Source organism: Plutella xylostella, chromosome 17 (genome assembly GCF_932276165.1).
Source record: "Plutella xylostella chromosome 17, ilPluXylo3.1, whole genome shotgun sequence".
Classification (NCBI taxonomy): domain Eukaryota; kingdom Metazoa; phylum Arthropoda; class Insecta; order Lepidoptera; family Plutellidae; genus Plutella; species Plutella xylostella.
The window spans coordinates 6015437-6043234 of record NC_063997.1 but is presented as its reverse complement, the minus strand read 5'-3'; the positions used below and the strand labels follow the sequence as shown (position 1 = coordinate 6043234).

The following is a 27798-nucleotide window of genomic DNA, read 5'->3' as shown; positions in this document are numbered from 1 at the left end:
TTTAGCTGCTATAATTTATTTGTAAAAAAATATTCTACTCACTACATAGCCAATATATCAGTTAAAATTTTAATAATTTAAGTATCCATCCCTGCGTAAGTCACATTATTATCATCTATACAACAATAATTAATGTATTTTTTTCAATGAGTATTCCAGCCACATGTTCACATTCTCAATTAACAGATAATTTATGCTGAAACTTCTAACTATTGAAATAACAATAAGGTAACAGTGGTCCGAATGGTAAGTCTGTATACTGAAAATAAACCTAGGTACATACAATCTGAGCTTTTTTTTACAATAGAACACCAAGATATAGCGCTGAAATTACAAAGATAGAGCAATTTTATCCTTATAAGGAATAAATGTACTTTAGGAATAGTAAAGTTTTTAAATTCGAGGCGTGTGGCCTAACATTATCGGAATATCACCAAGAACTCTTGATATTTCACAACCACACTAATGCAATAATGTTGAAAGTTTTTTTGTTTTATGTTACTTGTAATTTAGGATTAATTTAAATTAGACTGCTGACTTTCAAGCATATTTTAGATTAAAATACCAATAAGTGCAGTAATTTGTAGGTAACCGTCATTTTATAGACATAGTTAATTAACAAAATAATACATATTATAGGTATGCTATGCTATAGCTATGTGTAAATCATTTTTATTATTTCAAAACTCTTAATTTTTTATGAATTAGTATCGGTTATTCCTAGGAGAGCAGATAATAAATCTGCAATCTAATCCGAAGCGACCTTGCTTATTTCAGTAAGCTATTTTAGAATCTATAAGTTACAATTATTATTGCTTTCGTTACTATGAACTAGATCAAGATGATCGACAGGACAATACTACCTGTATACGTTAACAATATTCGCGTTTCCAAAGGTTGCAATAATTAGTATCATTACAAGAAATATTTCAACATCATGAAAGATATTGGATTTAGTAAATTATAGTATAGGTCGTGTTCACGTATGTAATTAGCTATTTTCAAGTACGAAACATATTTTTTTGCTGTAAGTAAATACTTATTTTATAAAGGTAGGTACTAATTAATTATACTAATATTGTCCTGGCTCATCTTGAATTTTGCAGACTATTAATACGATTTTAAAAGTTTGGCCGTACTAATAGTGAATCTACTTACTTGAAAATTGACCACAATATTTTGCATTATTACAGAATAAATCTCTTGAGGCGCACAGTACAAGGCCCGTCGCCACTTATCACATCATTATTGCTTTCTGAAAAAACACACATTTACATTCTCAAACAAATATCACATTTTAATTAAATACTTTTGTTATATCTCGATTACTATACAGATAAATATTGAGAGCTTTGTATTGTAGGAAAAGACTTCAAAATAGCTGAACAATCATCAGTCTTAGTATTCATTCAGTAGTGCGGTGAAAGCGGAATGAAATTTCATAACGTTAATGCCAATATTTCAGCATAAATTATAAACATTTAACACAATTAGCTGCGCGGGGCTACGGGATTCAGGACCAGCCGGCCGCCACGTTCCCATCGAGGTTCGGCCGCGCCTTCGACTGGCGCTGAATCTAGGTGCCCGATACATACCATTACAATATAATCACAAACACATGCTTGTTAGGGCGTAAGCACACACAACACAACCGGTTTGTTAGTAACTTAATATCAATAATTGTTCATCAACTCTAATACAAAAGTTAATTAGATTTAACCTAAAGTAATAATAAATAAACAATGTGGAAGATCAAATAGCATACATATTGCCACGACAGAAGTACAAGGTCACAATTTTTAATATTTATAATCAAAATTGTTTTAATAAATCATACTGATATCTATAAGTAGTTGGTAAGAAACGAAAATTCAATTAACCTCTGCATTAAATACCATGGTTTAGGAAATTAAGAAATTAAATTCGATAGTCAACTAGATAAAAACTACAAACATATAATTAAAGTAGTATCCCTAACACAAATTTACACTGTTATAATTTAAAAATAATACTGTATCACTATTCCCACTGACAATATTAGTGAATAGTGCAATGGACATTACGTAGACACACATAATAAACTGATATCAACCAAAAAGGTTGGCAAAATAATTACAATACGTATCAATCGATGATACAAGCCCCCGGTTTCACAAAAGTCGACCATTTTAATAATGTCGCTAGAGATAACTTAGCTGGCGGACTCAGCCCTCCAAAACCGGAAGTAATAATTAAATAATACATATAGGTACAGCTAATGAGATTACAATTTCAGAGGAGAAAGGGAATTCGTGTATAAATCACAATACATAATAAATTATCAATAGAGAGCAAAGACATGGAGAGCATATTCTGAGAATCACACGTTACCACATGAGATGATCATTTTGTCACGGGTACTGCTCCTTTATTACAAAGAAAAACAAAAACACAGGGTTGTCTTAAAAATATATACATTAATGATCCCAATAAATAAATAATCTCAAATTTTAAAGCTTTTAAATATGGTAAGCTTACGAAATATCAACACGATTTGTTATTTTGTTGTAGGGCATATAACTAAATACATAATAATTGCCAAGTGTATGGAAGGTGAGCATTGTCTACATAAATACTATCACAATGTCTCAGAGACTTGCTTTACTGGCCCGTCGGGTTCGACACTAATAAACTAAAACTAACGTTAAGTAAGGACGGCGAAACTAAACAAAAATTCGGATGGAAGCAACAACAAACAGCCAAGTACAGGACAACGATACAAGTAAATGCTTTTTGCTTTAATAATACATAAAAACTGACCATTCTGAGGTGTACTATATAAATTATAAAAAACCAAAATACATAATGCCACAGTGATTTGGTTATGTTATTCAACAACTAAATTGAATGTTTCATCTCAAAAATGCGATTATATAAAACTATTTTTAATGCATTGGAAAATATGCTTCTTATATAAATATGTTAACTAATATCTATTCAAATAATGCCATGTTCTTATTGCTATACGTTTATATTATAAAGGCATAGATCAATACACAGTAAAGGTGTAAAAATATGTGTATTGGAAGGCAAATATAACTGGTAATGTGTTTTGGAGCAAAACAAATAGAAGCTTAACATCGACGAATTATTGCAACAGGTAGTTGATAACTTCAGGTAGAGTTTTAAGTAACTAAATACGAATACTTGAACGAAAATACTTACACTTTAAATACTGACCGACAAGGGAAATAAATTAGACAACTACCGTACCGACGACGTTAATACTAAGTAAATAATATACAATTTAAAAAGTCCTAATCCTAAATGAATACTTGCTTCCTGAAAAAGGTAACCGTAAATATAATTTCATCATTTTATCAAGAGAGCATTATAAGGCAAGGCTTAATAGGTTTCTATTCTCGTTACTCTACCCTTACGCGTACTCTACTTTGAGATTTTACCTCACTTAATTAGAATTGGCATCCATTCATCGAATCACGATTCTCTGTCATAATTCACAATATCATATCCGACTCGACCTATATTCAATAATATAGTTATCAAAGTAGTAAGGAATAGAACGAGACTCTATCCCTAAAGTGTCGTCCTATTCCTACACTCTTGAATCACTCTATTAGTATGATTGTGTAGCTTCAGAACTTTATCTTACAAACTTTTTATTCATCGCTCGTTTTCAGCATGAATAAATTATCCATACTTTAAATAACTTAGCCAATTACAAGAGATTACTAAATAGTATAATATCCCAAGTTCCATTTAACTTTACTACCACAGATAAGTATATCGATTATTTATTTTATTATTTGCTTTTAGTTTCAATAGGCACTACGTACAACGACTGTATCTCCTGCTAACGGATGCCCGTCACATTTTATATACCCAAAAAATAAACATTGATGATTCCCTCAGTCAGTTTCGATCTCCAATAAAGAATGGTTATTTATTATTACTTGAATGTGAAAAAGCAAGCAGGCAACTTTCATTCAACTTCAGGCTGCAGTAATACGATGAAATATTTTTATATTTATGTGCGTAGATTTTTATTTTTATTCGATAAAACTGTAATCTCATTCTTTACTTGATTTCGAAACGGACTGGGTAATAAACACTGGCCTCACTTATCACTATAAAATATAAAACTGTTATTTTAATTACGACGATTCATAAATCAATCAAACTGATTGAAATAGAAATTAAATACGGAGTTTGTATATCCTTCCAACGGGGGAATTAAAAATAAACTGGCAGAAAATGAAAGTTTGAATCTCGAACAACAAAACAAAAGACAACGTCGCTTATCTCACGTACTTGTTTGCGGGCTTTTTGTCTATGGAACTGTCAAAGGAGGCCGGTGCGTGTTGCTTGCATCCTCCCCGGGGGGCGCGGTGCGGGGCGCGGGGGACAGTCAGTGCGTCTCCTCCGTGACGTGGCTCGCGACCAGGTTCAGTGGAGCCTCGTCGTAGTCCGCCGTACTTCCCACCTGTGTATCATTGTGTGGCGTGAGTGTATGGTAAAATCTAAATAATATTGTTATCACTTGATCATTATTGGGCTAGTTTTCCTTAGTAGGTAGTTTAGCAAAATTTTACTCGCTTACTACTTTATACTACAGTTTACTCGGATGATTATTAGCAGATATTTGTTTAAACACAGATATTTGTTCTCGGGTCTTGGATGTGCCCGTAAAATGGCAATAGGCCCGCCCCCTATTACATTGGGACTAACATAACACTCTGGCGAAAAGTGGGTGCAGCAATGCACCTCTGCCTACCCCGCGAGGGAGTACATTAGTACAAGGCGTGAGTGCGTGTTTTTTTTTTTATTAGCCGTGTGTCCACTGCACACCCGTCACGTCGCCATCAAGTCATATCAAACTCAGTCTGAAATATTCTCGTGACGTGACGGTGACGGCGTGCGGTGGACAAACGACCCAAGAGTATGTACTGACCGGGTGACAGTTTAGGAAGAATCCTATGACGTTTGATTGACAGATGCTTTTGCCTGGTATATAAAGTAAATTTTCCCTTGAAAACCAACAAATGACAGATAAAAACTATGGATTTGACAGCTGTCTTCTCTTCCTATATTAAGGGAGACATGCACTAAAGTGTTAAATCTGGATTTAGGGTCTAATCTCGATTAAAGAATTGGCAGTAAATATAAATTTATGGCATAAATCGAGATGGAACGCTAAATCTAGATTTAATATTTTGGTGTAAGTGGCCCTTAACAAAGTATGGTAGGTATGGTCATGTCGTACCTGCGCATGCGGCGGTCGCGCAGAGTGCGCGTGCAGCGCGGCCAGTAAATGCGGCTGCAGCTGCCGGCGCAGCGCCGCCAGCACGGCCTCCTCCGCGCCCTCCCCGCCCCTCCCCCGCCTGTAGTCTGACTCGTCGCCCGTGCGTCGTGGGTAGTCGTCCTCGGTAGTCCCCTCGCCGGGGACTGGTGCTATCTCTACCGGCTCCGCGCAAGCTGTGTTGCCGCGACGCTCTGCGGAAACAGTAGTATGTGTGAAGACTAGGTAAAAGTGACCTATCATGGCGACATAAACATTGCGAGTGATATAGGTATGGGGTGGAATGCATCGCTATGTAGGTTTAAATATTTAATAAATTCTTTTGTTTCGGGAATCCTATCGATATTAATGAATGACTGTAATAATTATTAGAGCAACTTGCACAAACATATTAAAACTAGATTTAGTGTTAAATCTCGATTTAAATCAGAAATTTGTATGGGTTGACGTTTCTTAAATCGAGATTTGACACTAAATCTAGATTTAATATGTTTATGCAAGTGGCCTTTAATGTTTTTAGAGAATTTAGTGCACACCATCTCTACTGAATCTATGCGTGCCTGGTACTTGCGGTGGTAGTTACTTAATGTTCCTAGTGCTGGGGTCTGGGGCGGCGGCGCCTGGTGTGTATGGTGCTACTCAATCTATGCGTGCCTGGTACTTGAGATGGTAGTTACTTACTGTTCCTAGTGCTGGGGTCTCGTCTGGGGCGGCGGCGCCGGGTATGTATGGTGTCGCGGCGCATAGCCGTGGGCCGCGGCACCCCGTGCAGCTTGTAGTACAGCCCGCACGCGTTGCACACCATCTCTACTCAACCTATGCGAGCCTGGTACTTCAGACAGTAGGAATACTCACTGTTCCCAGTTCTGGGGTCTCGTCTGGAGCGGCGGCGCCTGGTGTGTATAGTGCTACTCAATCTATGCGTGCCTGGTACTTGCGATAGTAGTTACTTACTGTTCCTAGTGCTGGGGTCTCGCCTGGGGCGGCGGCGCCGGGTGTGGATGGTGTCCCGGCGCATGGCCGTGGGCCGCGGCACCCCGTGAAGCTTGTAGTACAGCCCGCACGCGTTGCACACCATCTCTACTCAATGTATGCGTGCCTGGTACTTGCGCTGGTAGTTACTTACTGTTCCTAGTGCTGGGGTCTCGTCGGGGGCGGCGGCGCCGGGTGTGTATGGTGTCCCGGCGCATGGCCGTGGGCCGCGGCACCCCGTGCAGCTTGTAGTACAGCCCGCACGCGTTGCACACCATCTCGCCGCGCGCGTCGCGACGCCATATTGTCGTGGTGTGGGTGCCGCAGTTACTGCAAGACAGTTCGACGCGGTTGCCGCCGCGGTACGCGTTGCTAGCTGTTGTTGAGTCCGATGGCTCTTGCTGTGGTGGGGATAAGGAATACTTTATTAATGGTTTGTACAAATTGTATATCAATTGCTGAGATAGATTGCTCGAGTGGAGACCATAAACAAGTAAACATAGTGTTGGACGGCCATCAGCCCTCTCTGGACTGACAACGTACAGATAGTCTGTATTAGTTCAATGAAGAAGACAAAGGACAGTGTGTTTTGGAGCCCCTTAGGAAAGGTCAGTCCAGTAGTAGAGACGTTAAGCTTTAGATTATGATGATGAGGTATTTTCTTCTTAGCATATCGGTGAAAAAGGCTGAAGTGAGACTTGTCACCGTATTGGCCATTTAGATGCGCAGTGGCTGACTACCAAAGACGTATATACAAGCAACAGAAGACACGTCACCTTAGGGATCTCCTTTTGTGCACTCCATTTAACTTGTCTAATGCATAGTATGCTATATGCCGTGTCATGTTCTCCGAGGCGTTGTTCTGCGGCCAGGGCAGCGGCGGCGCGGCCTCGGGCACGGGCTGCGCGCGCGCCGTGAAGCAAAGCTATAAGGTCTCATCGTCATCAGCCTATAGCAGTCCACTGCTGGACGTAGGCCTCTTCTAAATCACGCCACTGGATGCGATCTATAGCTTCGGAGGGCGTCCTACGTTTGCCTAGTGGCGGTCTCCACTCCAGAACACGTTAACCCAATCAGCTATAAGATCTATGTACTAGTGGACTCACATTCTCGGAGGCGTTGTTCTGCGGCCAGGGCGGCGGCGGCGCGGCCTCGGGCACGGGCTGAGCTCGCGCCGGGAAGCTCTGCTTCCTGCGAGCCGTGCCCGCCACGGCGCCGCGCGACCCCGACCAATCACCGTTCTGGAACAGTCACACATAGATTACTTAATCTAGAAGAAAAGTTTTGTAAAGCCACGGGCGGATTAAGAGAATAGTGAGTTACTCTATAGAGGTTTTGAAAATGTATAGGGAAAGAAGGGAAGGGAAGGAAAACAACGTGAGGAACCCTGCACTATGTGCAGTGCTAGGTTCTAGATGTGTACCCTAAGTGATTGTACTCATTAAAACGGCGATACGGGTCGCGATCTATCACTTGAGTAGAAATGTACAGCGTAAAGCCTCTATACCTTCGGGGATTACAGTCGTGACATGTGTGTATGTAAAGACTTTATCGCTAATCATTGAGCCACCCGCGCGAGTAGAATCCACTTTTATGTGCAGCAATGCACTCCAAATTTACTATGTCCTTGGTTAAGATTCCATATACCAATAAATAACATTTTTTCCTGCTCCGGTTTAAATAAAAATACAGTATAAACATGAGTTGAATTCGACGTCGTCACTGTGTTACTGGACTTCAACGTTAATGATAGATAATGACTAGGAAGTACATGACTTCGCATACTTTAATGAGATTGAGTGTAATAGTAGTAGCGTGGACATTTTGTCTCGCTGTGTGCTTTATAAATATGTACAAGAATGTTGTTCGTGTCTTCGAGCTATCACTATGTAGATGTGAGTTTTTCAGATCATATTTAACTAGTAATCGATTAATGATAAAACATATATTTTTTGCACATGAAATGGTGATACGTGAGTAATTCACAAAACTTAGTAAGTACCTATATTGTTTATTTTATTATTACGTATGATAAATATAACTTATTAATTTACCATAACACCCTAAGTTATTAATACTATTTAAAACCCATTGTTGTCAGGCAAAAACAAATTGATCAAGCTTACTACAGATGCACACACAAACACGGTAATGGGTCAGTGTAGACAAGTGTGAAACCACACCGTTTCGTAAACTCTCGAATCATGTGATCGAATTTATTATTATTTGTTCGATTACGTCGCCCACAGCCGGTCACCAGCTCACGTGACATACCAACAACCCCATTCAAAATAAAGCACTTACCTGACTACAACTAAATTAATCGATTATAGCTATCCATTAGTTAAGGACCATGATTTGCGAACATGGAGGAAAACGGTACATCTATCGATTAGCATTAGAAGCACCTATTTGTGTTGTCAATTTGTATACGTAAAAGACCTAATTTATGCAGGCATTCTTGTCGTTATTGAATACAGTGATTCCTCGAGGCTCACCTCAGTAGTGAGGCGGTGTCGGCGCAAATCCTACGCGTTACAAGTTTCCGTATAAATAAATAATAAAAGACCTTCGCTGCTTAGTTCGTCGCGATCACGCTACACCGGTATTGTGAATCAAACGACACATTTCAGTTCATCGACCTCAAACAAAAACATTAGACTTTTTGGTTTCGTTTTGGTATTTTATTTACGATGTTTTTTCTTTGTTTTGTTTTGATTGGTTAGTGTTTGTTTCATGTTTTGTTCAGTGATGCGTGTCGTGAGTCAAATGTATGTACCGAGACTAGTTCGTTTCATCTGACATTGTGTGAAACCTTTGTCAAACTAATTATAGCGCATCGCAAAGTGTGTGAAACAAAGTGACATTACATAATAGACATAATAGAATATTATTATAGCTTCGTGACTGTGTGACTTTACTGGATATTTTGTATTGACAAGCGAGGTGAAAGATATAACAAATATCCAAGTATTATACTTGCAAAGAGCCTCAAGTTTTGTAGGATACATCTCAATAAGTTAATGGTAGATATTTGATACAAAATGACACAAACTAGGCAGTTCAAATAATTATGTTTTCTATCTAAGGCAATGTAATTAATAAACGATTAAACTTGCTTATATTGTTATGAATTATATAAATAATCACAACTGCGCTCTATATCTGTATTTCCTTACAATTCACAAAATCTAGATTTTAATTTACCGAAAATAAAATACCGGTAGGCAGTAGGGACGGTAGTAAATATAATGGAGGTAAAAAGTCGAGGTCACCACCAACCTTGAATGTTCAAAAACATGTGAGCGTCGAGTTGTGATCAGAATAAACAGTGTTTTGTTGTGGTTTACACTTTACATCGCTTTGTTGGGAGGAAATAGTTATACCAAACAAATAGTGCCATTTAAAATAGAAATCTAGGATTTTAAGTGATTTACGTGATGTTTTTCTTTTAAGGTCGTATACTTTTTACAAATATAATGTTACTTTCTCAATTTCATAAAATTACATATTTTATGTAGGTACATAGAGCAGGAAAAATCATTGTAAACTACAGGGAGATTATTAATCTGCAATCAATTCAAATTATCTACACTGTTCATTGTTTACCATGCCATACTACGTTCTGTGCTGTATAATTTTCGCTATTATTCTATAGTTTTGAACTATTCATTGGATTGATACTCCAATATTCTCATTGATAAAGCCTTTTTGAAACCGGGACAAGTTTATTCGTGGTGTAGCAAATGAAGTTATTTCTGTACTGAAGGAGCGGTTACTGGTGTTCATAAATTCGTAATCTTGCCGCAAGTATATAATTTTTCCAAAAAAACGGCCACTATAAAATTACTTTGATATAAATTCAATTAAGTACAGGGATATCACTTCGAAAAATATCGAAGCAAAAATGTGAAAGGTAGAGCGATTCATTTTAGACAATATAATTTGAATGAGGGTAATATCGATACTAGATTAACAGTGGAAAAAATGCTCTGCGCTATACTCCGTCATAATTATATTGTGTGCCTGGGCCAAGTCTAACCCCCTTATTCATAAAAAAGTCACTGGACGCTTTAGCTATTGAACTGTTTTGTCACTCTCTGTCAAAGAACAAAGTGATATCTGTCGGAGAGTGACAAAACAGTTCAATAACTAAAGCGTCCAGTAACTTGTTTATGAATAAGGGGGTGAGTCTTTCAAAGATCAATTTCTTACAGCCTAAATGGCCATCATCATGATCCTATAATTCCCTAAAATATTGTCGTCTTATACATATATGAGACGTCATAAAGCCCGTCACGTCCCGTCGAGTATTGAGCGACGCTGTGTGTGGTATGTTTACACGAATTACCTACAACTATAACTCTAGGCAGCACGTGTTTTTTTTTTAAATTATACCTCTTTACACTTATAGATCCTATTCAGTGCGGATTACGTACTCGCGCGTCCGCGACGTACGGTTGAGTCCTGTGTGTCTATCACGGGCTAACGTGGCAATAGGCTAGCGTTGTACGATACTACTCAAATATATGGAAAAATAACAGTGCCAACGTAGTCACTTAGCATACAAATTGTTATCGAATTTCGCTAGCAATTTGAGTTGAGAGCACTCGTGCTCGAGGCCCTCCATGCTAGATCTAACGAGAAGCTATAGGTCTTATTCTTAGAGTATCAGTGAAAAAACAGAGGATGATCCATGGGCAAAGGATTAATTAGTCAGTTGCTGAGTGCCCCGGGTGTGAAAGTATGCAAGTAAGGCACAGTCGATAATACACCCGGGAGGGTGTTTCGTGCACCCCAAATTATAGTTCGGACAACTCAGACAGTAAAATCCTTTTTCTTATGTGGAAATAAATATTTTTAGTTTTCAAAATTTACATTTTAACTAGATATTTCATAGAATATATTTAATTAAAATCAACGATTCCATCATCATCACATCAGAAAATATACGTTAAATATGTTTGACATCAATAAACAGTTTAATCGACATCGATATTATATTCCCTCCTGTCTTGTGAATATTATTCGTGAATTCATCGTCATATTATTGATTCAGCAGCGTTGTATAAAGGTGTTGCACAAATGTAATAGTAAGCCGAAACGGGAGACACAGAGGGTCATCCTGAACAACTTTTTCACTACAAATTTTAAAAATTTGCGAAAGTCTGCTCCTCATAGAAAAAAAGTCACGTAGCCAACCAAATTACTATAATGCGTAATATTTTTTTTTGCGATTTTCAAAAGTCATCGAGCAAAAATTGTTTAGAAAGACCCCCCGAGCCCCTTTACGCTTACTGTAAAAACAACCCTTAATACTAATGAAATCATCAATTATCAGTTGAGTGTATAAAAGTGAAAGACACTTTCCATCTTTACTGCATCACCGAAGCAATATATAAACTAATACTAGTAGGATGAAACGTCCATAGTCCAGCTGGCTTCAGTGATCGTAACTGATCACTGAGGTTAAGCAACAACTGCAACATGGGTGACCGTTTTCAAGTGGTTATTTTCAGGACGCTTCCGTGCTTCGGACGGCACGTTAAGCCGTGGGTCTCGGTTGCTGCTTCGGCATCAGTCGTTAAGCCTTGTCAGAGGTCTTCGGGCAGCTTGAAAACATCTGACAGACGGGTTGCCTACTTACCCGACAACCTCAGTTCATTGTACTCATTCAAAAACGGCGATACGGCCCGCGACCCTATCACGTTAGTACAAATGTACAGCGAAAAGCGAGTCACTTCTGACTAACCCTTCGGGGATTACAGTCGTGAGCATAATGTATGTATGTAGGATGTAAACAAACGTACCGGCGACACGTTCCCGTTGGCGGGCGGGTGCGGCGCGGCGGGCGGCGCGGCGCGCAGCGGGGACACCGTCATGCCGAGGTGCTTGCTGTTGATCAGCCGCCGGAGTAGTTGAGTCGCCTCGCCGCCGCGACCTTGGGAGTAGATGGTGGTGGTTTATAGGGTGATAAAGATTCGTACAAAGGTATATTATATTAGCATACGGAGTGGAAATCGCCAGCTAAGCTAAGAATTAGCAGATGTTGCATGAAGGAGGATAAACCAACCACCCATGAAGTGTTACTGTAAAAAGCATTTTGCCAAAAACCCTGGGGTCTGAAGACCTGGGCAACCTAGGTATTCTGGCGACAATTTTAGTGGCTAAACTAGACCTCAGGGCCACACAAATTAGCGTAAGGACCCCCTACACAGTCAAATGGTGGAAGGGAAAATAAAAGAGGTACATATAGGGTCTTCCCCGAATTATTACTGTATTGGATAGTTTTAACATGCGACAGACCAACAAATAAACATAGCATATACAACTACGGCCCGTTGAATACGTTCCTGTTCATGCTCCTTGGTAAAGGCATAGGTATATGGTAGAATAGTAAGAGGTATAAAAGTGAACAATACATTTGACAACTTTGTAGATTGCTGCTGGCCATAAATATTCATTTGTCAACATTTATTTGCAGACATGCGGAAGAGTATAAATTTCTACATGATAAGCAACAATGATTGTACTTAGATATCTGTTTTGTTGGATAAACATAAACATAACTACTTCTTGTAAATTCGAATAATACTTATACATGGTGTTGCGGTTCAAGAATGATCAGAATTAGAACTTGTGTCATTTACGGTTTTGGTTTATATGCCGAAATTTATATGTACGAATGTGACCGGACCGTACCGCCGTATCCCTTTTATCGAAAACCTCAAGAGGATCATTATCATACCGTTGTTCTGTCGATGTAACGCCTGCCATAGAGATTCTTTGTCGGTGTTGTCTTCGTGGTTCGGTTGAGGCGACGACTGCGTGGATCGCGCAGACTGCGTCTCTTCTGGGTCATCCTGGAAGCAAATGTAAACTCTATTTTAGTGCTGTCGGGGTTTAAACCTTCATAAGTAAGATTGTTGGTAGTTGTTAGTCACCTGTGACATCTGGGATATATCCATCTGTAGCCTGTCGGGGTCCGACTCGCTGCTGCTGAGGCTGCAGTCATCGTACACTGAGTTATTGTCCTTGCTCTTCTTGTGTGAGTGAGTGCGCTCTTTGCTCTCTTCCGAGTAATTCGACGCTTCATTGTGAGCGATACTTCTGTAATACGTGTCACGTTCTAGCTCTTTCTCGTCTGCTGGCTCGTTCTTGACCGCGCTGTAGACGGATAAGTCCATCTCTTTCTCCGCGCGGTCGTCGTCGGGCGGCGTGGGCGCGGGGTGGTGCGGGGCGAGCGGGGTGTGCGGGGTGTAGGGGAACTGCTCGTCCGAGAACTCCGCGTTGGGGTACTTCTCGCTGACGCGCTTGTACAGCGTCTCCTCCTGCTCGCGCTTCACGGCCACCGCCTTGCTGATGATGTCGATGACAGCGTTGCAGTGCATCACCTCTCTCGCTCGCTCCGCCGGCGGCAGCGCGCCCACGCTGTTGAACACGATGTGGCTGTCCTGCTCCTTCACTTGGTACTTGGTGGGGTCGTAGTTCTTGATCTGCAGCAGCGCGACGGCGGCGCGGCGGCTCTCGGCCTTGGTCTCGTCGGTGGAGTCGGGCGAGCGCTCGCTGTACCGCGCCTCGTACTCGCCCGGCTCCAGCGGACGGATCATCTCCTCCAGCTTGGCGCCCGTCACCTTCACCACCTCCTGCAAACGTACATTGTTCCAATTAAACAAACAGCGGCATAATGCTGCTCGATATCCGAGATAGGGGGACCGTGCTATGTCAATGATAAGGCTTGTTGTCTCAGTGATAAGATAGCGGCTCGGCGAGATACGCCGCAGTACTCCGTTGCGTTTCGTTCGAAAATGTGTCGTGGATCCGAAATATGTAAAGTGAGTAGTGTTGCCGAATTCCTTATGTGTTTGTGGAGTGAGTTAGGTGTGGTAACGGTGTGTGTTTGTTGTAGGTGTTAGCGTTGTTGGCGGCGGTGGCGGTGGCGGCGGCGGCGGCGGGCGGCAGTGAGTGCGCGAGCTCGGTGGACGCGCTCAACACGGCCACGCTCAACTGCTCGCGGAGACACATCGATGTGCTGCCAGAAAATTGGCCGCAGGAGATACTGGACGTGCCCGCAGGTAAGGCCCATATCGACTAGCTTATAATGACAGCCACTCCCTGTTTTGTTTGTTTGCGGCTCGAACAAAGGAATGCTCAAGAAGATTTATGACGGCACCATAATGATGATTTCTTCGACTAATGCCACTGAGCTGCGTCAAAATTTTATGAGTTAATCTGATTTGTAGTCCGTAAAATGTGTGGGTTTATGGGAAAGTGCGCCTTAAAATTACCGGTTAGATCCAGTAGCCATTGTGTTCATTGTTTTATCTGTACCGCGTAGATAGGATGATTACTAAACTGACATAGTTTAATTGCAACACCGACTCCAATTTTACACTAATCTAAATCCCTTCTTCGAATTTTAATTTGCTTCTTAGTAAAAAATAACCCGATAAATTGATAGCTCAAGTACAAATTCAAAGTTGGCAATTAAATACTCTAGTTTGACTTATCATATCATGCACAGAATATCATGCATTACTGGATAAGAAACTAGTATTAATTACAGTGTTCGACATTAACATGGCTTAAATTATAACATTTCAGTATGATCAATAAATGTTGATAATTACGATGTAGATAATACGGAGAAACTGGCCGCAGGTAACCGACAACAGTCACACCCCCTTCAGAGATACCATCGTGAAAATTAGTGAGTCATGCTTGATTAAACTGATAATCTAGCATACGGAAAGTGGCCGAACTAATGTCTGTGGAATGTTTCAATGAAACACAAGTACCTACAGTTTTTAAGCTCCCATTACAAGCAGATATTATATTCATACCTAATACTACAATTTATGTATGATTGATTAGTAGATTTTCAATCTTTGACAATAATTCTAACATAAAAAAGCTGATGAATCTCGCCAGAGTTTCCAAAACTGTATCCGGAGACAGGGTGAAGTGGCGAAAGTTAGAGACACTACTGCTCACCACCTCAGGGGTTCCATAAGAACAACATAAACAACTACAACATCTTAACAGCCAATACCCCTCACTAACCACCCCTCTTCTCCCCGCAGACCAGCACGTGCTGATCACGTTCTTCAACAACAGCCTGACCCGCGTGACGCAGCTGCCGGCAGCACCGGGCGCGCGCGTCGCCGTCAGCTTCAAGAACAACACCATACGAGACGTGGACGATGACGCGTTCAGAAATATGCCTAATCTGGTGTATTTGGATTTGAGCAATAATGCTATCACGGGTGAGGAACGTAAATAATAAAGAGTTTGGTACTTCTTGGCGTGTCGGTGAAAAACACTAGGGTGTGCAACCGTGGTGAGAGGATTGGTCAGACAAATTAGTTTCATTCGCTGATTGATCAGGGCGCGCTGGTATGAAAGGAACACCTGAAACGTCAATTTGAAGAGCCTCGATAGTATTTAATTATATCAATATTAAGTAAAATATCTGCTTAAACGTGGAATAAACCCGAAACCCTCGGTTTAACAGTCAACGTTACTATCTATAGCGAAATAGTCACTGAAAAAGATAGAGAATAATGAAATTTACTTGGGAACATTGTAACTTTGAATACTTTAATAAGTACTTGAGAGGAGTGTTTTTAAGTTTGTCTTTAATGTTAGTGTCACCTAAAACATAGCAGGTTTAGCCATACCTTGTTTTATATTTTAGTTTGTATGTCGAAGGTTTAAGGTACACAGTTGAATGCTGGTATTCCTTTTCAGGCCAGCCCTATTAACACCATGTCAGTGTCATAGTAAATGTGAAATCGTAAAACGAAAAGGGACTGTCTGTAGTGTAATAATCTAATAATATACGAGCAGTAACTTCTATTACTGGGCATTTTTTAATACTATACTTATTTAAATATTGGATGTTAATGTATCACATTCTCACTCTCCTAAGTAAGGCGCTTACCCAGGTTGCCTTGCACTATTGGTATTAGGTGCAGTCAAAGGGCAATGCAAATTTTATCATCTGAAACTAATCCAACTGGCTAATCACGTTATCAACCCACCACACTACGGTGACAAACCCAAGTCTACCTCTAGTGTTTGACACGCTAAAAAGAAGTGAAATACTTATTTCATTAATTTTTTGGGCTCTTTCCATTCATATTTCTGTAAATAGTGATAAAATATTCTCTCTTCTTCTTGTTGACCTACCAATGAGGCAAAAAGGATAAATAATTTTAAATTAATCTCACAAAAAACATGTAGGTACATTCCGATTTCTCAAAATCTTATCCAAAGACGAGAAATAGGTACCAAGCCGAGTTAGTGATACCATAAACATAATAAAAGCTATTCTCGTTTGAATGTCACTGCATATTTGCTACTATTATACGTATATGGCGCAGTTTCCGAAGCGATCGTAAAATAGAAGAGAGTCCTTAAATTATTCTACAAGTCCATAATTGATAATATAAAATGCAGTAAATCATTTCAATTTGAATTTGAAAATGCAAAAGTATGTGGTTTGAATTCTGAAATGAGATAGCTCCAGACTGGAGAGTGACATGAATTTGGAAATTTTTATGCCTAAATTCCCGCAAGGAAAGCTAAGGGCGCTGGAAAAACTTTAGCAATTTACGGCAAACACCGGTTGTACAGCAACAGTGTAGGTGTTGCCGGCATTATCTTTATCAACTGTCCAAATTATTATGTCAAACTGGAGCTTAACTAATCTTGGCTGTTGACGCTACTCCAATCATGACTCGATCATGCATTTATAGATATCACGCAATGTACGGATAGGGTAAAGAGAATCAATTCCATGAATGACATCAGGTAAAAAACGAAACGCGCTAATTTACGTTATCATAACGCAATCTGTCGGCGCCGGTCGCCTTCATTCATGTGGCTCCGATATTTACATATTTATCTGCGTGATTCATTTTAGCTAGTAGGTCTACAAGTATGTCCAAACTTTCTAAAGAGCGGCGTAATCCGTTTATGTGAATCATAAACATAATATGAATCTTATGAAATATATTGAACAGGGAAAACCAGAAAGAACGGAATATTTTAATTTATTTACGTTTATTGTTTGTTTTAGCAGATAACGGAAAAACACTACAGCAATATTACCAAATAGAAAGCTCACAGTCATACAAAATGCTGATTCATATTTTGATCTCATTCAGATTTTTCTATGAATTTACTAGTATGTATATCTAGTAAAATTTATTAAAAGGTGATACATATTTATGTGATATTTCAGGAGAAGTCCTCCGAGGGGAGATCTTCCAGGGCCCGTACCAAGATGGCGTCTACGACAGTATCGCGCTAGAAACACTGAACCTAGGATACAACCAGATCCACTCCCTGGACCGCAACCTGTTCGAGTACACGCCCAATTTGACACGGTTGTATCTCAACAACAACCCCATTGAGATCTTGGACCATGTCACTATACTGGCGTTGGCCACCGCTACCAATTTAGAGGTGAGAAGCAACAATATGAGCATGCTACTATTGCGTGCGCTTGAATAAGTGAGAATATTGAGAGTGTGATGGACTATGCCCAATGTTCTCTTACCTACTAATCTAATTCGCAGTTATTACACTGGCAACACGTGCGAATATTTTTATATAGACATACCAATATAAATTATAAGCAGTCAAAAAGTGCAATTTGACAGCAAATAAATGGGCCACTTGTAACAAATACTTGTGATCTTGTGAATGCAAAACGCATTCATATCTTTAGTAAATGACATGCAGCTGTTGAATTTGTATCAGACACAAACACACTTAGCATTAAAAACCTTGATTTTACCAAGATAATGCTGGAAATAGATGATACCAAGTCATTGTTGATGTCATGTAATGAATCTTAGCGGGAGGAAGCCGTGAGTCAGCGGCTAAATATAGGGAATGCATTAACGCAAGACAAATCCTGATACCGAGACGGGATAATAAGATAAGTTAGCACTAAAATACATCATAACTCTTGAAAAGCAACCGCTGTCGGGTGAGAATATTGACAGTACGTTTACAACTTCACAACGCACAGAGCGTCAAAACACCTATATCGAATGAAACGAATGACTGTTAGGCAGCGTTCCCACTACGCCGGACTGGCAGATCTGCCGAAAACCGGACACCGGACAGAGTGTTCACATTACATCGGATCCCGGAAGAAATTCAGACAGTCCTCAGTTGAATTTGGACCTGCGCGCACAATGGACGACGAAATTTTTGTGTTGTGGTGGTATCTTAAGGGTCGGCAATAGGGAATCGAGGGTTGGCATTGTCATAGAATTATATAGTAAATGATGCTCTACAGCCTTGAAAAAAATCACACTGGTAGCCGAAGAGTCTAGCTAGGTGCTGAATCATTCGAATTTAAGTAAAAGCTTATGGATAACTGTAAATTAATTTCAGAAAACCCGTAAATCACACTCCCGTATTGTAACAACTGTGTCGTAATTATCAAGAATTTTCATATGATTCTTATCAAATTATAATGATAAATGCTTGGACTAGGCGCTAAATACCTTGTTTTTAAATAAACACACACCTATTTTGTGTAAATTAATAACAAACTTGGGCAATTTTTTTCCCTCAAATCTTCATACAAATATCTATGGCGGCTTTCTGTGTTATAAAATCATAAACACAAGCGACGTTTGACTCAGTCGGCCGCTGGCCTCCAAAGAAGGGTCACGTCGGTTTAGGCAGCACTGACAGCTCGCGATCTTTTCGTGTACAGATACAAAATCACTGCACATTGGTTGTCATTGCACTTTTTCAACTTTTATGACACCAACATAATTTGATTTGAAATTGAGGAAGCATAATTCTTACACTATATTCAATAAATTAAATTAAATTAGATAGTGGGCAATGTTCTCGCGTGACATTACAGTCTCGTAAAGGTCCGATGAGGAGCAGGAATATAGCGAATGGATCTAAGTGATGACAATACGTAGGAATATTAGGTTAGGATTCATCAAAAACACAGTCTCATGGTGCTGGTTGAGGAATGGTCTCGTGAGGATCTGATGAGGGCAGTAACAAGGTGGTGACTGAATTTTATTTCAAAGATGTTAATAGCTAAAAGCATCGAGTTTGGCCTATTAAGTATGTTTTTCAGAGAGACAGAAAGATATTTTAGGTTTCCTCTGGATTAGTTAGGTTTACTGGGTTTACTAAATTCATTCGTAACGTAAAATTGATAATGAAGGAATTTCTTCTATAGACAGTAGTGACTAAAAATAGTAATGATAGATGGCGTAATTTGCAGAAGTACCTATCTAGTCACCCTGTCACGGGGTGACTTCGGTTGGTAACTCAGAAAAAATACTATATGTTATTGCATCAATAATAAAAAAATCAAGAAAATATTCAAAGTTTCCATCCTCGCACACAAATCACAAACTCATGCCCTGTTCTAGGAGCAGGGTCTACCCTAGTGCATTTTCATGACCACTTTTCGGTTCTACCTTTTTTGGCCCAAGATTTATTTGCCTAATCTCGTATTGCATAGTAACGTTTGGTCAAAGTCTCGTTTCGCCGAAAATCGTATGGCATAAATCTCGATTAGTAAAAAGTTATTTCGCATTATCTTGTTTAGCCTAATAATGGTATGGCCAAATCTTGAATAGCCTAATAATAGGTTTATACAAAGTAATAATATTTGTTTGGCTTTAACTTTGACGGAGCGTCTCTCTATAGCGCAAACTGGAAAACCTGGAAAACGCTCCGCTTTGGTTTTGATGAACATGTGCACCTAACACATGTGCTCCTCCTCGCTTTGCTCGTCGTCGCACCTATCTTTAGGTTTCGATCTCATGGGGTTTGTAATAATTATTGTATGTGTATTATAAATGTATGTTGTATTGCTCGTTAACTTTCGATTTTTTAATCATTCAATATCGTGATTTTCGGGATATATGAGAAAAAATACCACAATTTGTACATTTACTACATACTTAATATATTATTTATTAAGATAACATTAGGAGAAACAAGATTATACATAGGTATAGACGAACATACATTTGAGCAAACGAAACTTAGGTGTTTAAAGATTGTGCCTAAAGAGTTTTAGACGAAACGAGCCTTATGCCACATAATTCTTGGCAAAGTGATGGTTCGGCCAAAAAAGTTTAGACCATACGAATTATGCGAAATGAGTTTTGGTCAATAAAGATTATGCGAGATGAGGGGAACCGCCACTTTTCACTTGTGTCCCACCGGTTTCGGTGCTCAGCGGAATAGCACCATTAACCATTATTATTCTGAGATATCATCACTTCTTATTCTGAGTTACCCAACATAAAAACACGCCATCTATTGAAATCATTTTTTGATTAGGATGTGTCTATGGTGTGGTCCCCAAATTTAAGGGTAAAAGCAAAATAATTATATTTTAACCTTTTTTTATTATATTAAAAGACCAATTCAACGATACCCTAGCTACACCATCAAAATAACCGGAAAAAATATCAGCCCCAATTTACTTGTATGGGAGAGGGAGTACCCCAATATTTTTTGGGGTACTCCCCATATCTATGCGAAATATCAGCTTGATATCTTTACCCGTTTCTGAGAAAAAGGGCGGTGACAGACAGTCAGTCAGACAGACGGACAACAAAGAGATCTTATAACGGTTGCTTTTTTTCCTTTTGAGGTACGAAACCCTAAAAATAAGAAATATACTTACAAACATACAATCGAAAAATATTAACCTCCTCCTTCGGCAGTCGGGTAAAAACAAATGAGACAGGGGGTCATTCTGAACTTTTGTTCTACGAGTTTTAAAAATTAACAAAAAAAAACCTTTTTCATAGAAACTTTGATGACACGTGACTTTTTACCATGGAAAACGAATATTTTTTTTCGCGAATTTGCAAAACTCGTAGAACAAAAGTTGTTCAGAATGACCCCTTGAGTTGAGTCATCCCCTTTCGGCTTAGTATACCCTTAGTATCTACACTTTAATACCTGTAGTTACCTTTCTACAAGTAAGTAAATACTACATTTGTTTAGAAAGCTAATCGGGTTCCGAGTATGGAGAAAAGTGGCACCCCTATTAATTTCTACTCTTTCCTGGTGCTTACCAGTGTAATTAAAAATTATACTTACCCTCAAATCACTACTTGAAAATAATTGTCAATAAAGTTGGCGAGTAAAAGTTTATGACCCACTGTGCAAACTTACATGTGTGCGTGTCACTGCGTGTGCTGTGTGAAGAGCATTGAAAACCCAAATTTGGCGGGGCACGTCACCCTGTACGGGCCCTTAATAGAAGGCAAAATAAAAGAAAACATTGGGTACACCCTATTTTACAGGAAAGATTTTCCATTCTTTTCATTTTACATCCAGGGGCGAGGGGAGCACGAGCGGGGCGAGCGGGGGACAGATACCGGCACAAACTCGTTCACATTACTCCGGGCCCGGTCGTTCTACCGGCAATTCGTAGTGACAAAACGTTCGGTAGAAATGCCGGGGTCGGCAAAAATGCCGGACCCGGGATAATGTGAATAGCTTCATATAAATTGTACAGCCACTAGCTCTTCCGGCAGATTTACCGGCGCGGCAGATCTGCCGGTCCGGCGTAGTGGGAACGCTGCCTTATGATTTTGGCTCGACAAAATTTATGTATTTAAATGTACAGTATGTAATGTACAAGGCAGGGAAAAGACTTCACAGTAGGCATAATATCATGATCTGACTGATACAAACCTATCCTATAACTTACTACACGACCTAAATTACGTATACCAAAAATTATACCAACCCTAACAAATTTCTACCCTCCAGGTGCTAGACCTGGCGTACACAGACATCGACAGCATCCCGCTCGACGCGTTCCGCGGTCTGGAGCGTCTGCAGCAGGTGGACCTGTCGGGCAACAAGTTCCTCGAAGTGCCCGAGAGCCTGAGCCTGGTCGGATCCAGTCTGGAGTACCTCAACTTCAATAATAACCCTATTGTGGAGTTGAACGATGACAGTTTTATAGGTAAGTTGACGGTTATACCTTAATGAATTGAAGTCCAACTAGGACCAGTGATCCTAATAGGTCGGTGGTGGTTACCTAGGAAGGCCTAAGATAGGCGCTCCACGAGAGAGACCTGTGTCCTGCAGTGGTCGAGTGTTAGCTGATAATGATGATAAAATAATCTGCGTGTATAAAAAGAAAACATTTTGCAAAGTGACCTATCAATAGGCAGCTCTAACTACAGCGTAAGCTAGATCTAACATAGGTAATACCGCTGAAATTGGCTAGGCTGCGTGGATAATTGGATATTTCTTTCCATGGATATGATAATATGTGTATGTAAGCATAAAATACTAGTTTCTAATAGCAAAGTACCCTTGACAATGGCAATGGTAATCACATATGAACCTTCTATTCTATTTATTACGAACATAGATATCAATACACGCCGTAAAAGTAGATCAATAACATGCATTTTGACATTGATTAAATCTGATTTAATTAAAGTTTACTGCTAACAGCTATTTACTTTTATCGCCCATGTAAATGGTTCGATTCCATCTGTTACATGCTCGATTGCTTCAGAATCATTTCACATTATGTATATTTTTTCGCATCGCCCCGCGGGGTTTTTAATAATAATTCATTAAAAAGCGTGTTGATTTGATAAATTGGCTCAGTCAGTTTATAAAAACGTATCGACAAGCTGGACAAGCTCTTAGGCTGTAGTGAGCTGTTTTCCCTAATAATTATAAATGGCTTGATAAATGATATTCCAATTATCATCATTCAATGGTCTCGATTCGCTTCATTGGAGATTCTGGTCGAACAAAGCTGCGCCCAGATCGCCCATATTGATAAAGTGTTGCCAATATGCATTAGCTGTTATCTTTCGTGTTATGTAACGGACTAGCTATTGTTATGTGCTAATCTGTGCTAATCCTGTCCTTAAATATTTCTGAATGCTTCAGTGTTAGGTCTAAATGATAATTTCGACGCTCACGCCTTTTATCAGTAACAGTACCTATACCTAGTACCTAAGGCGGGACCGGTAGAGTACCATTACTGCATCTACACACACCTTTTCGCCGGTCTTAATAAGTTCCAATGTACCTAACAGGGATAGGCCCAATTTCCCCATTGGGGGGTCTACAATAAAACGCATCAATTTTCAGGACTAACAAACCTCAAGGAGCTGGAGGTAGGAGAGAACGAGTACCTAGAGGAGGTGAAGCGCAGCACCTTCTCTCCACTGAAGAGTCTGAGGGTCCTGCACCTGTGCCACAACCGCAAGCTGAGCTACATCAGCCACAACGCTTTCCGGGGCTTGAAGGACGCGTGGACTTTGAAAGAGGTTCGTTTGTTATCCTTGTAAATAGGGTTTTTTCTCGTCGAATTCAATGTGTACCTACTGTTTTCCGCTTTACGTGATTTTAGCTTCAAAATATTTATTTTACTAACGTATTTTATAGAAGTTACTAGGTCTTTTATCCCTATCTACCTAAATTACTATCTATGGAAATTGAAACAAGGCAACCATTACGGGTACATTATCAACTACAATTAACAGCACTATGGGCTTCTTAATCAATTGATCCATGTTTAAATTTTAAAATAAGAAAATTCAATCTATGTAGTATAATGTACAGTGGCCTGCGCCTAAAAGTATGCAGGCACGGTCCGCACAGTGATGCCATCTAGTAAAAACCTTGTAACTACAACGTATTGGACGTGTGTGTTGATAAGTGCATGTTGTTGTATTCGCTGTTTTTACTACTGTGTATATTAGGTAGTTAATTTCTTACAATTTCGTCATAGTGACTGTGGCGTAGTTGTTAAGGCGTGGCGCGGCGGTGCCGTATGAGTTATTACGAATTTGTTGATACTTACTTCGCATCCTGTTATTGTTTTTTGTGACTTTAAAGATCATAATATGATAGAAGTTTCCTTTACTTTCTTTTTTTAATTTTTTAATTCGATTAAGGGTTTGTTAGTATTTAAAAAACTAAATTAAAATTGATTGTTAATCAATAACACACTTGATGGGATCAATAATCTACAATAGTTAGTAGCAGTCAGGTGCAATGTAGCGGACGACTAACTAAAACTTGCTTCTTTTTATTTATTGAGTTGTTCTCATAAGATTGTGGGTAGAACTATATATTATTATTATTATATATTAAGTATATGTGATCATGAATCCCAAAGTTCTTTGAGACAATACAACACTTGCGTTCCACTCAACGTTTTATAAATCGCTTTGGCTTCTAAATATTACTTATCGGTGCTTACTACTGATATCAAGAATGTTAAAAGGCATTTAAAAATAAAAACCAATAGTTTTACTATTTAGTGGAGGACTTGAACACAGGGACCTCATGCCGCCGCATCAATTCATGAATGCTTAACCACTCAGACTATCACCGACCATGACAGCGTTCTCGAAATATGCTATCATTATGCTGTTATTATTACCGCCACCGCCCCGTAACTTATATTTACAAGCTGGTTACTAGATGGCATTACTGTTTCCAATTCGCCTGATTACTTTTAGGCGCAGGCCACCGTACATGTTCCCAAGAGAAAAGCATTATTTTCGAAAGCATTGATAAATTAGCACGTAAATATATCACCAAACATAAATTATTAGCAATAACATGCAGTGATCACAGAAATGTATTGGATTTGGCCCAGATTTTCAGCTTACATGACAACACCATGATCTAGGTCAGCTGATTAATCACTAGGTACAAAGCTAAGCATGTTTTCATATCAATCAAAATCTGATTGCAAAAGTCATCCCAGAATGAGGGCAATTAACCCACAAATAATTCACAGAAAACATACATACCATATTATTTCTTAACCACTGAATTGCATTCTTGAAATGAGATAAACTATCCAATGTATTCAAGAGAGCCCCATATTTCTAACAGGTTTAAGATATACTCATGAAATGAGATAAAGTACCCAATGTATTCCAATCAGCTAATATTTATAACAGGTATACCTGGATGATAACAACCTGAGCGAGCTGCCTTCAGATCTGATGCCATGGAGCAAGTTGGATACCATTGGTATGACTGGCAACAACTGGCTCTGCAACTGTGACCTGGCCAACATCGTCATAGCCCAGGGCGCCGCCCGCAAGTTCAAGACTGGAGATATCCCATAGTAAGATACCTTAGAATGCCTTAGTACATATACTTATTACTGTTTTATTATAGCCTTTATATGTGAAGACATAAGACTACTGGAAGTACAATGGGCAGCTAATCTAAATGAGATATCTTGAAACTGTAAATTGCATGTAAAATAATGAAGCTCTATTTTATTTCCTTGTTTATATTCACCTGATAACTCAGTGTATGAATAACAAATGAATAAGGATATAGATGTGCTAGGAAAAAACCATTGTAAACATTCACTTTCTAGAGATAATGGGAGTTGTTTAGTTAAATTCACTGTGGTTTTAATAATATCACTGAGACAATTAATTGAGATGTTACTTCTGTTTCCAGCTGTGTGGCACCAATGCGCTGGAGTGGAGCCTACATCACTAATGTAACGCTGGACTACTGCCCAACATTCGACAACACATTTACACCAAAGCAAAAGAAATCCTTTGGCATCAGAGACTTGAAGCCTAAACATGTATTATGGAGCATCTTTGGAGTGGCCATGATAGTCCTGGTTGGCATGGTCATTGGACTGCTGGTCAACACTGTCAAGGCTTTCTACAAGAAGACCTTCAGGAGTCAGCCCATCCACTACATCAACATCAATGATGACTCCAGCTTTGCATAAAATTATTGCATTGTAAATATTTTTAAATAATTCTGTATATTATAGATAATATAAAAACAAAAATACTAGCATAGTAAGTGTTGTGAAAATGTACATAAAATATTTTAGTTATTACAACAGTTTGTTTCTGTTCTTACCTCTTTTGGGCCAGACAATGAGTTGGCATACTGTAGAAACTGTTCCAACAATCTTTCAGATTTGTGTGAGAGCTCTCTGAATGTGTGGAACTCATCCAGCTTGTGAGCACAGCTCCCGCACACCACCTGCGGCAGCGGGTCCGCCGGAGACACCTGCAACACATTACACATTGTAATAAACACAACACAATATCACTCTGAGCTCAACATTCATTATAAGACATGATGTGGACAGTGACCTTTTCTCAGAGTAATCATAGATGATGACTCACACTATAAGATGGCAAATTACTGATAAGTGGTTTGAAAAAACCCAAGATATTTATGTTGTAAACACTGTGTCCAACAAGAACACAGAGATATATTACAAGCAAATAAGATACCATGCAGTTGATACCAACAGTACAGATACCCTGGAGTGTGATTCCCTTAAAATGTATTATCTAAATTTAGACTATATTGAAATCTGTAAATAGCATGCATGTTGTGAATAAGTGCAGGGGGCAGTCGGTGCTGCGAGTGAGTGAGAGGCAGCGGGCAGGGGCGAGACGGCGGCGAGATCCTTTGTTATCAGCGCACGTCGCCGCTGATGCAGCGCCTTCACGCCTCGCCTATCACTTCCACGAACCACATTAGTCATCCGCCCGACCACTAGCTGCGTGGGCCGTAATATGATATCACAATGCGAAAATACTCAACACCCGCGAGAAAGTTAATGGCGCTTATCAGCATCCACAATCTCGTACGTTTATGCTAAACTTTCACACGAGAAAACGGAACCTTCATACGAGACTACACTGAAAACTATGTGCAAACCATTACCATTATTGATAAGTAAGACATTATCATCTCGGAAAGTCGTGATTTATCCTTATCACGGTCGAAAATTGGAAGTTTAACATCACTGCAATTATCGCCACAGAATGATAAACAAAGGCGACACACTGAATGGAACTTCGGCGGCAAATTACACATATTTAGAAATTAAACACGAATAAGGTTATCACAATAAAAGAAAACATTTAAAAAGTATTCGAGTAACTAATACAAAACTAAAGATTGTTGAAAATATAACTCAGCGTGCGATGATGTAGAAATACATCACATCGCGATTGTCAACCAAACGAGCAAGCTAAAAGCTACGCACACAAACAAAATTCCTTATACATACGACACTGATTATTGCTTATGTGTGTGTAATCTCAGTTTGTTTTCATTTACACATTGATAAGTTGATAATATGATAACACTATCACATTCTTTATCACTATTTTTCTCTGATTATAAATATTGAATTATAATCAGTTGTTTACGTTAATCATTTATCTCTTTCATAAATAAATAACCGTCACTGATTCTCAATATCAATATATGATGAATATGATGATTGATGATGGTTGGACTTCTGTGGATTTGGCTTGGGCGACATGATTGACTTGTGGCTATCAAGGACTTTGTATTATACTTATTTAAAAATTGAGGATTTTCAGTAATCCTACAACCTACCCCTGATACGTGGATGACTGGCAATAAACAGGCATATTATTATGGTGAAGAAAGATTGGACTCAGCATTAACTACTGTTGTTGCGGTTGTGAAACTGCTAA

General features: G+C 39.3%; 2 protein-coding genes across 3 annotated transcripts; one reads left to right on the top strand and one right to left on the bottom strand.

Moving 5' to 3' along the window:
- Positions 1 to 27345, bottom strand: LOC105394995. Of its 2 annotated transcripts, XM_048627002.1 has the most exons (10): positions 27014 to 27345; positions 26192 to 26344; positions 13216 to 13917; positions 13020 to 13134; positions 12082 to 12212; positions 7378 to 7512; positions 6547 to 6672; positions 6254 to 6374; positions 5264 to 5493; positions 1 to 4483 (listed from the first exon to the last, which is right to left on the bottom strand). In XM_048627002.1, the coding sequence occupies exons 1-10, from the start codon at positions 27164 to 27166 to the stop codon at positions 4409 to 4411; spliced, it is 1941 nt and encodes a 646-aa protein (XP_048482959.1). In that variant the 5' UTR covers positions 27167 to 27345; the 3' UTR covers positions 1 to 4408. The 2 variants fall into 2 exon arrangements, with proteins under 2 accessions (XP_048482959.1, XP_048482957.1); XM_048627000.1 differs by lacking the exon at positions 6254 to 6374 and having other exon boundaries at positions 6426 to 6672.
- Positions 8860 to 26171, top strand: LOC125489812 (insulin-like growth factor-binding protein complex acid labile subunit). The gene is made up of 9 exons (XM_048627003.1): positions 8860 to 8876; positions 13891 to 14106; positions 14181 to 14346; positions 15355 to 15537; positions 17520 to 17743; positions 22070 to 22268; positions 23423 to 23601; positions 25252 to 25421; positions 25769 to 26171. Exons 2-9 carry the CDS (start codon positions 14080 to 14082, stop codon positions 26052 to 26054), a joined length of 1434 nt encoding a protein of 477 aa, XP_048482960.1. The 5' UTR covers positions 8860 to 8876; positions 13891 to 14079; the 3' UTR covers positions 26055 to 26171.
- Positions 27346 to 27798: the final 453 nt, after the last annotated feature.

Excerpts from the sequence above, each read along its gene's own strand:
- LOC125489812 (XM_048627003.1), top strand. The coding sequence starts at position 14,080 with ATGTGTCGTGGATCCGAAATATGTAAA. Across the intron at positions 15,538-17,519 it reads GAGCAATAATGCTATCACGG|GAGAAGTCCTCCGAGGGGAG; the intron begins GTGAGGAACGTA and ends GTGATATTTCAG. Across the intron at positions 17,744-22,069 it reads CCACCGCTACCAATTTAGAG|GTGCTAGACCTGGCGTACAC; the intron begins GTGAGAAGCAAC and ends TCTACCCTCCAG.
- LOC105394995 (XM_048627000.1), bottom strand. The coding sequence starts at position 27,166 with ATGTGTAATTTGCCGCCGAAGTTCCATTCAGTGTGTCGCCTTTGTTTA. Across the intron at positions 13,135-13,215 it reads ATATATCCCAGATGTCACAG|GATGACCCAGAAGAGACGCA; the intron begins GTGACTAACAAC and ends ATTTGCTTCCAG. Across the intron at positions 12,213-13,019 it reads GTTACATCGACAGAACAACG|GTCGCGGCGGCGAGGCGACT; the intron begins GTATGATAATGA and ends TCTACTCCCAAG.